Genomic DNA, 12,875 nt, shown 5'->3' on the forward strand with positions numbered 1-12,875 from the left:
TAGTTTGTGAGCCGTAATTGTGATTTATAGAATAGTCCCAGGTGTCTGCACATTAATTATGACTTATTATTAATATATGCATTAACTGATCATTTATTTTATAATTACTTTGCAAGGATCTAGCCCATCAGTGCTAGCTTTGAACGAAACCACACAAAGAACAGAAATCTACTGGAAGGACTTTCAGTGTATGTTGCTGCTCCTAGACACAAGCTGCGTCTTACTCATCAGCATTTCTTCTCAGTCATGAAAACTAGCCTCACAAAGTGACCTCATTCTAGGAGCTAGGGCTTTAAGAAAAATAAAGTATTTTGAGACTTGCGATTAAACCAGAAGTGGCAAGATCATGGATGCTACAGGTGGTTCCGTATGGCTGAATCTCTCCTTATTGTTTGAATCACTTATCATTTGCTTGTTTTTACTTTTAAATGCAATCTTTCTTTTGTACGAGTCCTTCCTCTCCAGTTCTCGCATCCATCCTGCGTACTACATAAGCAGTTTTTGTGTTCTGTAAAACCTCTCTTCGCAGTCCTCCCTTACTGACTCATTTTTGTCCCTTTCAAAATGTCTCTATTTTCACAACTTTCAGAATCCCTCTGAAGTTGCTATATTATTTATTGCTTTTTGAGGTAATGGCCACAAAAAGAGAAACACAGAAAGCGTAATTCCCGCTTAGTCCTCTGGTCTTTGGCAGGTCTGTATTCTCTAGTCTTCCAACCCTTGATACCTTGCATAGCGCTGATGCCATTGTTGGAGGTTAACAGAAGTTTTTTTGTTATTATTATGTATGTTCAGTGGGCTTAAGTGCTTTTACTAGCTCCCAAGCGTTTACATGATTGGGTTGCATTTCTAGAGGATGTACACACCTTCTGTTACACAAGATGACCCACAGTCCTTGAAGTCTCCTCAAGGGGCTCCGTACTGGCCCAGAGGAACCCTTCTGCTGGTTTAGCAGGCACAGACCAACATTCCTTCCTGTCCCACGGCCACCCAACCCACGCTAGTGAAAGGGCGCGACTGGGCCCTGTGTTGTGAAGGGGTGGAGGCCGGGATCCCCTCGCCCTGGGGTGACGAGACCCTTTTCTCAGGGCTGCCTGGAGAGAGAGAAGCCAGCCTGCCCTGGGAGCGACCGTTTTGAGAGGCTGCTGTGACGCTAGACAGCAGATGTGTGACTAGACAGCGGATCACGGCTTCACCGGGGACCTGCGCGAAGGCCTCCCTCACAGACAGAGCGAGGCACGGGGTGCTGTCGCGCCACACGTCCCTGCCCCGCGAAGCCGACGGCAGGCTGTGCTCCGCCAGGACGCCCCGCTCCCCACCTCCCGCCAGGGCCGTCCCTCAGGTCTCTGGCCCACGCAAGGCTCTGGAGGAGCACCAGCTCTCCCCCGGGAGCTTGGCGCCTCAGCCCCCCCAACCCAGAGACCCCCGGGTGCGGCACCCTGACCTTCACAGGGAGACGTCCCGCCCCGCCCCCCGCTCCACACACGCCGAGGGGAACGGCGCCCCGCCCCGAGTAACGGCGCCCCGCCCCTCCCCGCGTCACGTGAGGCGCGGCGGCGCAGGGCGGGAAGGCAGACGGGCAGGTGAGGCGGCGCCGGCGATTGGGAGGCGGGCGGTGACCTCCGCGGCGGGCCCCGCCCCGCCCCGCCCCGCCCTTCCGCGGCCGCTATATTAAGCGGGGGGCGGGCGGCGGGGCGGGCCTGAGCGTGTGCGGGCACCGAGGTGAGCGGGGAGGCGGGAGCGAGGCGGTGCGGGGCCGGGCCGGCCGCGGTTCCCCCGCAGCCCGGCGGCCGGAGCGGGAGCAGGCGCAGGAAGCGGCGGCGGAGGTGAATGGCCGGGACGGCGGCGCCGGCAGGAAGGAGCCCGCCGCCGCTCTCTTCTCCCTCCTCCGCCGCCCTGCTCGGGGCGAGGCGTGCGGGGTGGGCGGCCGGCGGCGGCCGTGCCCTCCCCGGGAGGTGCTTTCTCCGCGTCCCCGGCAAGGGCGTGACGAAGGGCTGACCCCGGGCTCCCCCCTCGGCGGGCCTCGGAGCCGGCGGGGTGGGCTGCGGGGGCACCTCCCTGCCCGCTGGCGGCGGCCGCGGCGGGGGCTGAGCGGGCGTCCCGGGGAAATGCGGGTTTTCTCCTCCTCGGCCCCTCGCCTCCCTCGCCCTGGGCGGCTGGTGCCCGCGGGGGTCGTGTGCTGCAGGCCTCCGTGGCGGGCAGGGAGGCAGAAATGTGGTGTCATTGCTTCCCGGGAGCAGGTGTAAGTAAGTAGCCGAAGATGAGGGTGGCGGAGCATCTCTTGGAGAAATTCTCTGTTCAAGGTTAAAGCCCAGCCCCTCCCATCAAAGCTGGTGTCTTGCCGTGGCACAGGCACGGCTTTTGGATGGGTGTAGGCAGAGAGCAGTTCCTCATGAAGAATGATGCTGTTGTAACTGAGCGTGCCGCTTGCTTTATTAAGCGATTTTTTTTTTTTTGGTCTTCACTTTTTCAATTGAAATCTTTTCGGTTTTAAATTCTCAGTTGGATTGCTGCAAAGGTCGTGAAGAGGTAAAACTGATTTAATGGGGCTAAGAAGAGGGGCTATACCTTCAGGCATGCCACTTCCAAATTTTCATTCAGGCTGCAGCCTGGATGCGAGGCTGGCGGCGTGATTTGCAATTGCTTGCTTGCAGTTTTTTCCCCTGTGGGTGATGTGTGCAGGAGACCTGCCTAGTTTTATATGGACGCTATATTGGGTTTCTGGAATCATCCCCTGTGCTGTCTAATTCTGCCTATGTAAAGGATTTCTGGTGTCTGGATGGGTGGGGAGACTTGAACAATACAAAGTTTGCCTTGCTTTGAAATTACTGCTACAGATATTTTAAAAGGGCAGGGAGAAGAGTGAAAGATTGTGATAAATTCTAGCCAAGGCTCGCTTTTGTGGCTACACGTTCTGAATGTGTGAGAAGAAAAGATGTAACTTTAAGAAGGGGAAGGGGGGAGAGACAGAGCTAAATAAAAGGAGTTTCTTTGCAGCTCCATCCATTTCAATGGTGCAGCTTTCCCAAGCCCCTTTCCGTTGCCCATCATCACCTTCAGGCCGGTCAGAGGAGGGTGAGGATAAGAGCATGAAGGCGGCCAAGCAGCAGGTGAACCCGTCTGGGGAGACCCAGCCTCCCTCCAGCCCCCTGCAGTCTGCGCTGAACTCGGCAGCCTCTCCTTCCCAGGCATATGAGACTTACATCGATAATGGGCTTATCTGCCTGAAACACAAGATCAGGAACATTGAGAAAAAGAAGGTAACTTGTTTTTCTTTGGTATGGCATGGCACGTGTTTAAGCTGCTAATTGTAAAACTCAGTGCTTATTTTATAATATCTGGAATAAGGTTGTGTGCGTATATAGAGAGTAATCATGGATTTTTTTAAATAACCCATGGAAGGACCTAAATGTGGATTTGCTAGTGGGTTTTTGTTATCATTTATAACAAATGTATAGTAAAGAATGGTGTTCTTTACTCTTACTGTTCTGAAATAGGCTACTTGCATTTGGTGTTGTATAAGCATAACATTATTGTTTCAGAGAATCAGGAATGCAGCTAACCAGAAGCCTGCTCTCAGCTGCTGGCTTTACTGTGCATGCCCAATAGTTAGCAGAAGTAACTGAATGTTGATCAAAACTGGGGATGCTTCTCTAATGGACTGAATCAGTTCAGAACTAATTTGGAACTGACTTGGAGATGGTTTATAGTCTTGCAGAAATCTGCATATTTCTTAGGTTGATTACATGCATCTAATATTAGGATGTAGACATGTATGTAAAACTGGAAATTAGAACAGTGTTTCCTTGGACTCATTGAAACTTTAAATTATATTTAATAATGAAATGCCCTTCACTTTAAAATACAGAAGTCAGATTTATGCAAATGTAGACAAATGTTACTTGCTAGAAAGCTTTTATACAGAAAGCCTCCAAAGTGTGCTCTCTTGCTTTGAACTGTGCTTTTCTGGGGTGGGGGGGGAACAGAACAGTCTTAAGAATAGCTGAGGTAATGATACACCTAAAATATTGTGGCCATAGCTAGTCAGGCTTTTGCATTCTAAGACTTTCAGTTGATTGGCAGGTGACTGAAGGCTATGTGCATGATTTTTAACTGGGAGAATGCTATTTTCTGTAAGATAAAAGAAATAATGGTGCTGTTGCTTTCAGTACTGGATCAGGACTACAAGTAAAAAGCAATTGTATGAATATGTTGTGCTTCTCTAAGTAAAAGCTTTGTGTCTTGTCTTAGGGTGAGGAGAGGGAATAGATGACTTCTGGCCATGTGGCTAGGGGACTTAATCCTCCTGCAGGAGATGCAGTATTACTGCTGTCTCATGTCATGCATCATGCTGCAATTTTGAATAATGTCAGATAAGCATGTTTTCTTTGTGTGATTAACCAACTTCATGTTGTATTCTAATTCTGTCCAAGGAAGCTTATTGTTGTGAATTTATCAGTATCTTTGATTTTCACATGAATGACAATATGGCCTCACCAGCAAATGAAAGTGTGACTTACTAAAATGAGTAAAAGTATTCCTAGTTCTAGGCTTCTATAGGTACTGTGCCAGAAACACTATGTGGGTAGATACACAAATAGTATTCAACTTCATGGCAGTGAACTCCCCTTTCTTTTCCCTGTGTGCATAGGGAAGCTTGTAATACCAAATAGCTTAGTTTTGTATAGTTTATATCAGCTTTTAAAGACTGTTTCAGTATATTAGAAATAAATCTTATTTCTCCCCTAAAGACATTAGTCCATTTTCTTAGGAAATAGTGCCATAAAATCTTGATGACATAACTGAAGCCAGTTTTTTGAAAGACACAGTCTGGGAAATTAAGTAGGATTATTCAAGGATAAAATAACTAAATTCCAGCATTGACTTGGAAAAGCTAAAAAAGCCTAATTTAAAGTAAGGACACTGGATGTATTTGGAGCCACTTAAAGATCTAGTGTCAATGCATTAGTATTTCTTCAGTGAAACAAAGGTAGCAACTAAGAACTGAAAGATCAAACATAGGAAAGGGAAGTAGTCCTGGAGACTGAGATTGCCAAATCAAAGGCATAGCAAAAGTTTCTGTGTTCCTTTCCTGAAGATGAGAGGAAGTAGTAAAATTCCTATTCTGTTGCAGTATGTGGATGACTTAAAATACAGAAAGAATATGTAACTTCACTTCACTTGTACCCTATATTCCACATTAGATAGAAATCAATATAAAAAAATGTATTTTGTATTTTGCTGCAGCTCAAACTAGAAGACTACAAAGATCGCCTGAAGAAGGGAGAAGCCCTCAATCAAGACCAGTTGGTAAGTTTGCTTTATGCAGGAGTGGATGGCCTCAGAACCTTCAAACATGTCAGAAGGGATAGGTTGCTGAAGGAAGTGGTGGTGTAGTTTTACAGGAGTAATGCTTGCAGACTTGCAATGGCATTTTTTTCACAAAACCAAATGGACAAATTATTGGTAATTAAGCTGAATGGTGAGCCCACAAGCCTTGTCTCCTACTCTAACCTTCACATTGTGTACTGAAGTAATAGAAGGTCCTTGTTTATCTTTGCTCTGTAGGCTTTCAGCTTCAGTGCTCCTACACCTTTATGTCTTGATGAGGTGTCCGTATGCAGCTTACATATATGGTATTGCAGTGTTGGAACCCAAACATCAAGACTTCTGGTGTAGCTAATTAATCCTCATGATATCTTCATTAACAGGTGTTACTTGAAATTGCCTGTTGGCTGCACAGTGCTGTTGGTTACAGGTGTACAGTATAACTGATGAATAGTCCCTGTTTGTAGAAAGGAAGATGCTGGTCTAACTTGCATGGGATCTAAAGGCTTTCCTAACACAAGAACCTAGCTATGAGTTACTTAGTTGGGAATGCTTTCTTGTCCTTCTAGTGCTGCCATTAGATGGCTGGCAGTTGCCAGCACTCTCAAGTGCGGTTAGAACAATATGGCTGTTTTGTACCTCGGGTTGCTAGAACTTGGAATGCCAGAATTCATGATCACTAATCAACAAATGTGATCCGCTTTGTGGAGCTAGCTTAAACTTGCCTGATGTTAAAACAGTGGTTCTGGCTTTTTTCTGTCTTGGGCTACAATGGATTCTAGAACTGAAACCAAGTTTCTGTAACATGAAAGCTATTGCTTCTTAAGCATGTCTGAGTAGCAGTGTCACATAATCCAAAGATGACTACTATTGCTATAGTCATCTAGGAGTCACATTTTTAAAATGTACTTCACATGCTAAAGAACAGTTGTGTGACAAAGGGTGCTGACACTTCAGTGGTAGTGCTGATCCTGCTAATGAACCAGTTGGAAAAATACTTCATTGACTGTCAGGTTTTATAACAGTGCAGCAGTAGGAGAATGCAAATACTATTTCCTTACTCTGAATCATTTGTAAATGAGAACTAGACATAAATGGGATAAGAGGGGAAATAACTTGCTACTTAAAAGTAGAGTAGATGTATTGGAGTGAATGATCGTTTAGCACTTAACTACAAAATCTGATGTAGTATCTTGCCATCTCAAGAGCAGAAGTAAATGAACTAAATCTGATGGTATGAAGTAGGATGATGACCTTTTGGTTTCTCTAAACAGTCTGGAATCAGGCAGGCAAGAATCTTTTGTGTTTAGATCATAGGTGTTACATACAGTCTGTTTTTTTCTACCACTAACAGACTATTGAACAGTGTTCTGTGTTTGATTAGTCTTGAACATGTTTTAAAGCTATTTCTAAATTTGACTACTTATCTTTGGCATACACCCTGGACTGTGAAAAGCTGTTAGGTGGAAGTGAAATTAAGATGTGAGGAACTAAAGAGGTAAAGGATTCTGTAGGTGTTTTTCTAGCAAATGCATCTAGCAGCACTAACTTTGGAAAATGGCAATTAACTTGGTTACTGGCTTTCAGTATTCCCAGCTGAGCTTAACATTTTAAGTATTAGTATATTTATCCCAGTTTCTGGGATATCTTGGGTTTCTAAAATGGGGAATTAAAATTCAGTCTTGCTAGTGAACTGACCAGTGGTAGTCCAACTGTTCAGATGACTACTGCGGAAGCATGTATCAACTCATTATTTAACTAATAATCTAGTCAAGACCCTTGTTTCAGTGATTAAGATAGAAATACTGCATTTGTGCCTTTCAGATGCAAATTCCCAATGTATATACAAATACTAGGACCTGGGGAGCTTAATGGTTTGGACACTTGCCTGAAGAAACCTAACTGCCTATAATACAGTGGAGCTCTAATAACTTTATCATCTATATTTTTTCATTTTCTCACAGAGGAAGAAGTGCACATCTGATGATAAACTTGGTTTGCAAGCAATTTGGATTAAACTGTAATTACTTGTGGTGCATGCCTGCTAGAGCTACTGTGTATGCTAGCCTTACTTTAGGAAACATTTGTTTCAAAAATTAGGAGCTTCCAGCAAGTTAGTTAGTCTCACTGGCAATATTGTGCTGTTTTGCAAGCTGAGTAGACTTTCCTCAGTACTGTTCCTCCAGCATGCTGTTAATGAATGTTAATAACAGGTGTGACAAAGGAAAGCTATTGCTTCCCTGCAGGCTGAGTTATAGCTTGTCATCAGAGCAGTGGTAACTGTTCTTGATGTTTTCAGGTAAGGAGTTTTACTCTGGGATTTGCATTGTTAAAAGCATGATTAGCACAATCTGTATAGTAAGTTGTTGGTGTTAAATTGTGAGTCTACTTCAAATGTGTGGGCATTAGAGCCTTAGAAGTCATTCTCCCAAGTGCTAAGTGAACTGGCTAATTAATTCTTAAAAGGTGCTTGATAAATTGTGTGAGGACAACTTAAACTACCAGATGAGTGCTTTACAGTAAATCCCGCACTTTGTTGTGTTGAGTAGTATTTCGGCCTAGTAATGTCTAGTATACTACAAATAAGTGAATACAAGTAACCGAACAATCAAACTGATTGAACAAATGAACATGTAACTTGTTTTCCAGTTGCTTAGGAACACATACAGAATTTGCATGTCCCAGATCTTATTGGGACAGATTAAGCTTTTGTCACTGCACTGATGAAACACTTATCAACACTAACACTACTTGAAAAAGCTTTATATTAGACTGATGGGCCCATTCTAGAAAAACTTCTGATATCATGTCATAAGCATAAACCAAACTGAGTGTAAAGTGCATGTGAACAACTGAAATTTAACTTGTTACTTCCCAAGCATGCCTTATGGTATGAAGACATGGGCAGTGTGTCTGAACTACAGCATTTTGCTATCTTCAGAGCTGTGGAGACTTAGAAAAATGAACTTACTCCTTAGTGGGGAAGAACTCGTTAAAAATAGGGTGTATCAAAATGCAATTAATCTGCTTTAGTCTTTTGAAGACTGTCTGGTAAAGTATCAATTAAAGCCATTAGTGAAGATAAGAACACTGCTTTATTTGTGGAAACTAAATTTGAGACTCTTTTCTGAAAGTATGATTTGCCTTCCGTATTGTTTTCTTTCTAAAGTTTGTACACATTATCTATAAAGGCACTCCACCAGGCATGAGGGTAAAAGATCTGTGCTGAGCTTGTTTGTCTCCTGTATTCCTTCCAGCTTTCATATCAGTGTCTGATTTTAAGTAGCTGCTTACCTCTGATTGCTGAGACCTATGGGAACAAAAGAAAAATGAAATAACTGGTATCCAGGCTTTTCTGTTTCAGCAATCAAGTAGTGCACAAGATGTTGCCTGGAAAGTCTAATACAGACAAACTTGTAGGATATCTGTGTGGTGGTGTGAATTTGCTTTATACTGCATCTCAGACAGTCATGGGTGAATGATATTCATAACTAGATTTAAAGTACCAGTTACAGACGTAGTATCTTTAAAAAATTACAATTTCAGAGAATTACACACTAAATGACTAGTTCTCTTTGAGAATTTAAGCACAAGGGGATTGAGATGCAACCAGTAGTCTTAAGCATGAAAAATACATTTTTATCTATTCCTTTGTAGGAGGCAGTAGAGAAATATGATGAAGTAGTACACAACTTGGAATTTGCCAAGGAGCTTCAGAAGACTTTTTCAGGACTTAGCCAAGATGTAAGTATAAAATGCTCTTCCCTGTATTGTCAGGAGGTAACTGCAAAATTTGTGCTACTCTTCTAATGGCTACTTTTATATGCCAATATGCAGAATATTAGGAAGTTTCTATCTTGCAACTTGGGGGAACAATGCGCTTAAACTGTCTGGACTAGTGAGTAGAGCAGAGTAAATGTTGACAATTTCATGTACCACTGACCTCCACAATATGGTTATTCACTGTGTACCCCTGTAAGAACTTGTACTTAAGTAAATTGAATCATTGGAACTCATCTGTGTTGAAATGACTTTGGTTTACTTAGGTTTGAAACTGTTAACTGTCTTGCTGGTAACTTGTGCCTGAGCTGGACCCATCCCCTGCATAGGTGCAGACTGGTGGGGGAGCAGCTCCACTGGAAAGGACATGCAGGTCCTTGTGGGCAGCAGGCAAAGTAAATTAAGTGTACCCCTGGAGCATGAAGGCTAGATTTAGAGTGAGGACCAGTAGATTAAGGATGACTGATTGTTTGGTACTTGTTAACCAGTTGTGTCTATTTCTGGTCACTTGGTACACAAAAGCTATAGCTAAACTTCAGTGAGTCCCTTGGTGGGCCTCCGAAGGGCTGGGGCCCGGGAAATGAGACCTGTGAGGAGAGCCTGGAAGAAGTGGGCTTGTTGGGCCTGGTGAAGTGAAGGCTTGGCAGGAGATGCAATATTAGCCTTCAAATACCAAAGAGATTACTGCAAGGATGGAGCCAGACTTTTTTTTGCTGAGATGTGGTAGGAGAAGGAAGGATCAAAAATTGAAATAGTAGGTTCCAACTAGATAGGAGGAAAATGGTCACTCTGAGAATAATTGAGCACTAGAGCAGGCTGTTTAGTGAAGTAGTAAAATCTGTCCTTGGATCTTCTCAAGACCTGACTGCACAAAGCTCTAAGCAATCTGGTATTGACTCAGTGTAGCCTTTGTTCTGGAGGCTGGGCTAGGTGACATCCCAAGATCCTTTCCAAACAATGTTTTGATGTTTCCAGTGAGGGAAAGTGTTGGGGTTAAATCACTTTGGTTTCAGTGAGAAGTACAGCTCTCAGTAAAATTTTACTGAAGCTTGTGGAGTTTGCCACTTATTCTGCTGTAGTTGTCTCTAATTATGGCAAGTCACAGATTTAGTGCTTTATTTAGGCCTTTATTCAGGGTTTAAAGCACTACATAATTATTTCTATGTAAGCAAGTGTTTTGTCTTTGGACAAACTGGTCTCTTGGCTCAAGCAAATACTATCCTCATGAAAAGATCTGATCCAAGGTAGTGCTGGGGATGCTAAACATGATTAGTCACTGCTCTGGCATTATTTCTCTGCCTCTTGCAGAATGCTGAAGGACTGGTAAAATGGCTTGTCTTGGTGTTGACTGAAACCCAAGCAATTTTGCTAGAGAGGCTTTTCTTGTATATGTAGTAATTCCAGGTAGTGCAGTGAATCTCTCAAAGCACTGTGAGCAGAGATTTAAGAGCCTTTTCACAGTGTTGCTGCTTTGGGTTACCTCAGTAATTGTATGTTGAACATAGAAACTACTGTGCCGAATGTCAAAACTTGGATTGCTTCCTATTGCTTCTCTCTGTAGCTCCCCATAAAATACTGGAAATGAAGGTTTGTGACCCAGTGTATCTTTCTGTAGATGTTTTTAGTAATCTAGCATTAACTTCTACCAGTTCATGTTTGTTCTTGAACTTATGCTATATTTAAAGGCTAACCCACTTTATTTTTTCCTTGGCTCTACTTCTACCTGTACGGATTCTACAGCCAATACCCATTAGTGGAACACTAGGGGCCATTCTGGCAACAACATCCTTATATCCTTTACAGTGTTCTAGAAAACTAAATTTTCGTAGATCTTGCAAAGAAACTTAAGATGCCCCATACTAAGGCATTTTAAATTCTGCAGTTACTTGGATAGCTCCTGCTGCATAATAAGACCGTTCTCAAATGCATGAGGGCTGTGTATGTTCTGTGACTTGTGTTGTTGCTTATTTAGTGAGTGCTTCAGTCTTCTGCCAACAAATAAGAGTAACTGTAGGGTTCTGCTGTATCATTTAAATTGGAATATTCAAAAGTGAAGAGGCAGTTGTCTCACTAGGAGAAATTTGAGAACTTCTGCATCACTACCTTCATCTGATAAATGTTAAAGGTCAGCTAGGCTTGGATTTGGGCATTGGTATCAATTCTGTATACTCAGTTGTGAATGCTGTTACAGTAAAGCAAATAGCAGGCATAATCAGGATCTAAATATCAAAGGCATATCACAAGTGGAGCTACCGGTATCCAGTTTGACTAAAAGCTATATGTGTAGAGAATTAGTAGGTAAATGGGGAGCTCTTCCAGAGGAGGAGCTTGAAAGATCTTGGGTATCTAAAGAGTTAGGAGCTTGTGTTATCTAACCAAAATTAGTTATTTTGATCAATGTAGGATGGTTAATTCTAGAACTTGATGTGTTTTATCCTAGAATCCTGTTACTAAACCATTGTGTTTAACTGTTGAATTCATGTATTAGCTGCTGAAAGCACAGAGGAAGGCTCAGCGAAGAGAGAGTCTATTGAAGCTTGAAGCAGAGAAGAAAAAACTGCGTACAATACTTCAAGTCCAGTATGTACTGCAGAACTTCACTCAAGAGCATGTTCAGAAAGATTTCAAAGGTGGTGTGAATGGTGCAATATACTTGCCTTCTAAAGAACTAGACTACCTCATAAGATTTGCAAAACTGACATGTCCAGAAAGAAATGAGAACTTGAGGTAAGATCAAGATTTTTGTCTGATTGGTATGCTTCATTCATTACAGTAAACGTCCTCTTTGACACTACCACTTCTTGAAATATTATGGTTTGGGACACTAAAATTCTATTCAGTACACTTGCTTTAGTCTGAGACTAGGAATGTAGCAGATTTACCTTGCTCTGAGTGTTAAAGGAAAGCTACAGTAATTATAGCCTCGGTTGTGCAAGTTACATACAAGCCCTGCCATCTTATGTCTCCCTGTGGCATTGAGGGGTGATAGTCCAATACCATTGTAAGCAGGGAGGCTGGTGTGCTGCTTCCCTGAGTTCTCACTGTTCATGAAGTAAAAAAAGTGTGGTAAACACAAGAGAACTGTTCTATATTCCATTCACATGACCAGATGTGCTCCTTTATTCCAAAGGAATGTAAGGTGGTAGTCCTGAGGCTCTCTTGCTACTAGCTTCAAAGTAGTTTTAAAAATTTGAAGTTTTTGATACCTCTGCACTAAATGTCATACATTTTAAGGTAACAGGTTGTCAACAGATGTAATGTATGTCAGTACTAACTTGGCACCATGGTTGTACTATGATGGCTTATGCTTAGCATGACAGCCTGTCTTTAAGACAGTGTAGTAAGAATTGTATTTAAATATGGAAAAAGTAGTTATTAAGTGGTAAGTTGAAACACTTTATGGATAAGAGTTATTTCCATATTCAAACAAGTTCCTAAAACTTCTAATCACTTGTCATATGCTAAACTTGCCTAATCTTTACTTTTAAGTTAACTTCTAAGGAACAGCTGCTTATAAAAAGCTACACAATAGGAGCCTCTCATCCCAGTGAAATAACTTTATTTCTAGCTTATTCTCGTTGTATTACACTTCCACAAGAAGCATAATCCTTTCCTTTGGGATACTAAATTTCATCATGGTGGACTTCAAAATCCATTGTCTGGAGGGGGTGGGTGGATGGATCATAGACCTATGTCAAAGTTTCTCAATAACTAGCAGAGTGGCAGGAGCTGTTGATGGTTGCCCCTGCACATGTGTATCCAATAAA

At 42.7% G+C, this 12,875-nt stretch overlaps 1 protein-coding gene across 6 annotated transcripts in view; it reads left to right on the forward strand.

Annotated features, from left to right (window-relative positions):
* Nucleotides 1-1,609: 1,609 nt before the first annotated feature.
* The window catches only part of CAPRIN2 (caprin family member 2), a 35,889-nt gene continuing 24,623 nt past the window's right edge, over nucleotides 1,610-12,875 (forward strand). For 2 of the 6 annotated variants that reach the window (XM_075051027.1, XM_075051028.1), the window contains exons 1-4: nucleotides 2,128-3,260; nucleotides 5,248-5,310; nucleotides 8,986-9,072; nucleotides 11,597-11,835. In XM_075051027.1, coding sequence (XP_074907128.1) covers nucleotides 2,919-3,260; nucleotides 5,248-5,310; nucleotides 8,986-9,072; nucleotides 11,597-11,835 — 731 coding nt within the window. In that variant the 5' untranslated portion in view covers nucleotides 2,128-2,918. Of the gene's footprint in view, nucleotides 1,723-2,127; nucleotides 3,261-5,247; nucleotides 5,311-7,305; nucleotides 7,349-8,985; nucleotides 9,073-11,596; nucleotides 11,836-12,875 lie in introns of those variants that run through there. The other 4 variants (XM_075051031.1, XM_075051029.1, XM_075051030.1 and 1 more) reach the window with 4 other exon arrangements.

This window comes from Buteo buteo, chromosome 19, assembly GCF_964188355.1.
Source record: "Buteo buteo chromosome 19, bButBut1.hap1.1, whole genome shotgun sequence".
Classification (NCBI taxonomy): Eukaryota; Metazoa; Chordata; class Aves; order Accipitriformes; family Accipitridae; genus Buteo; species Buteo buteo.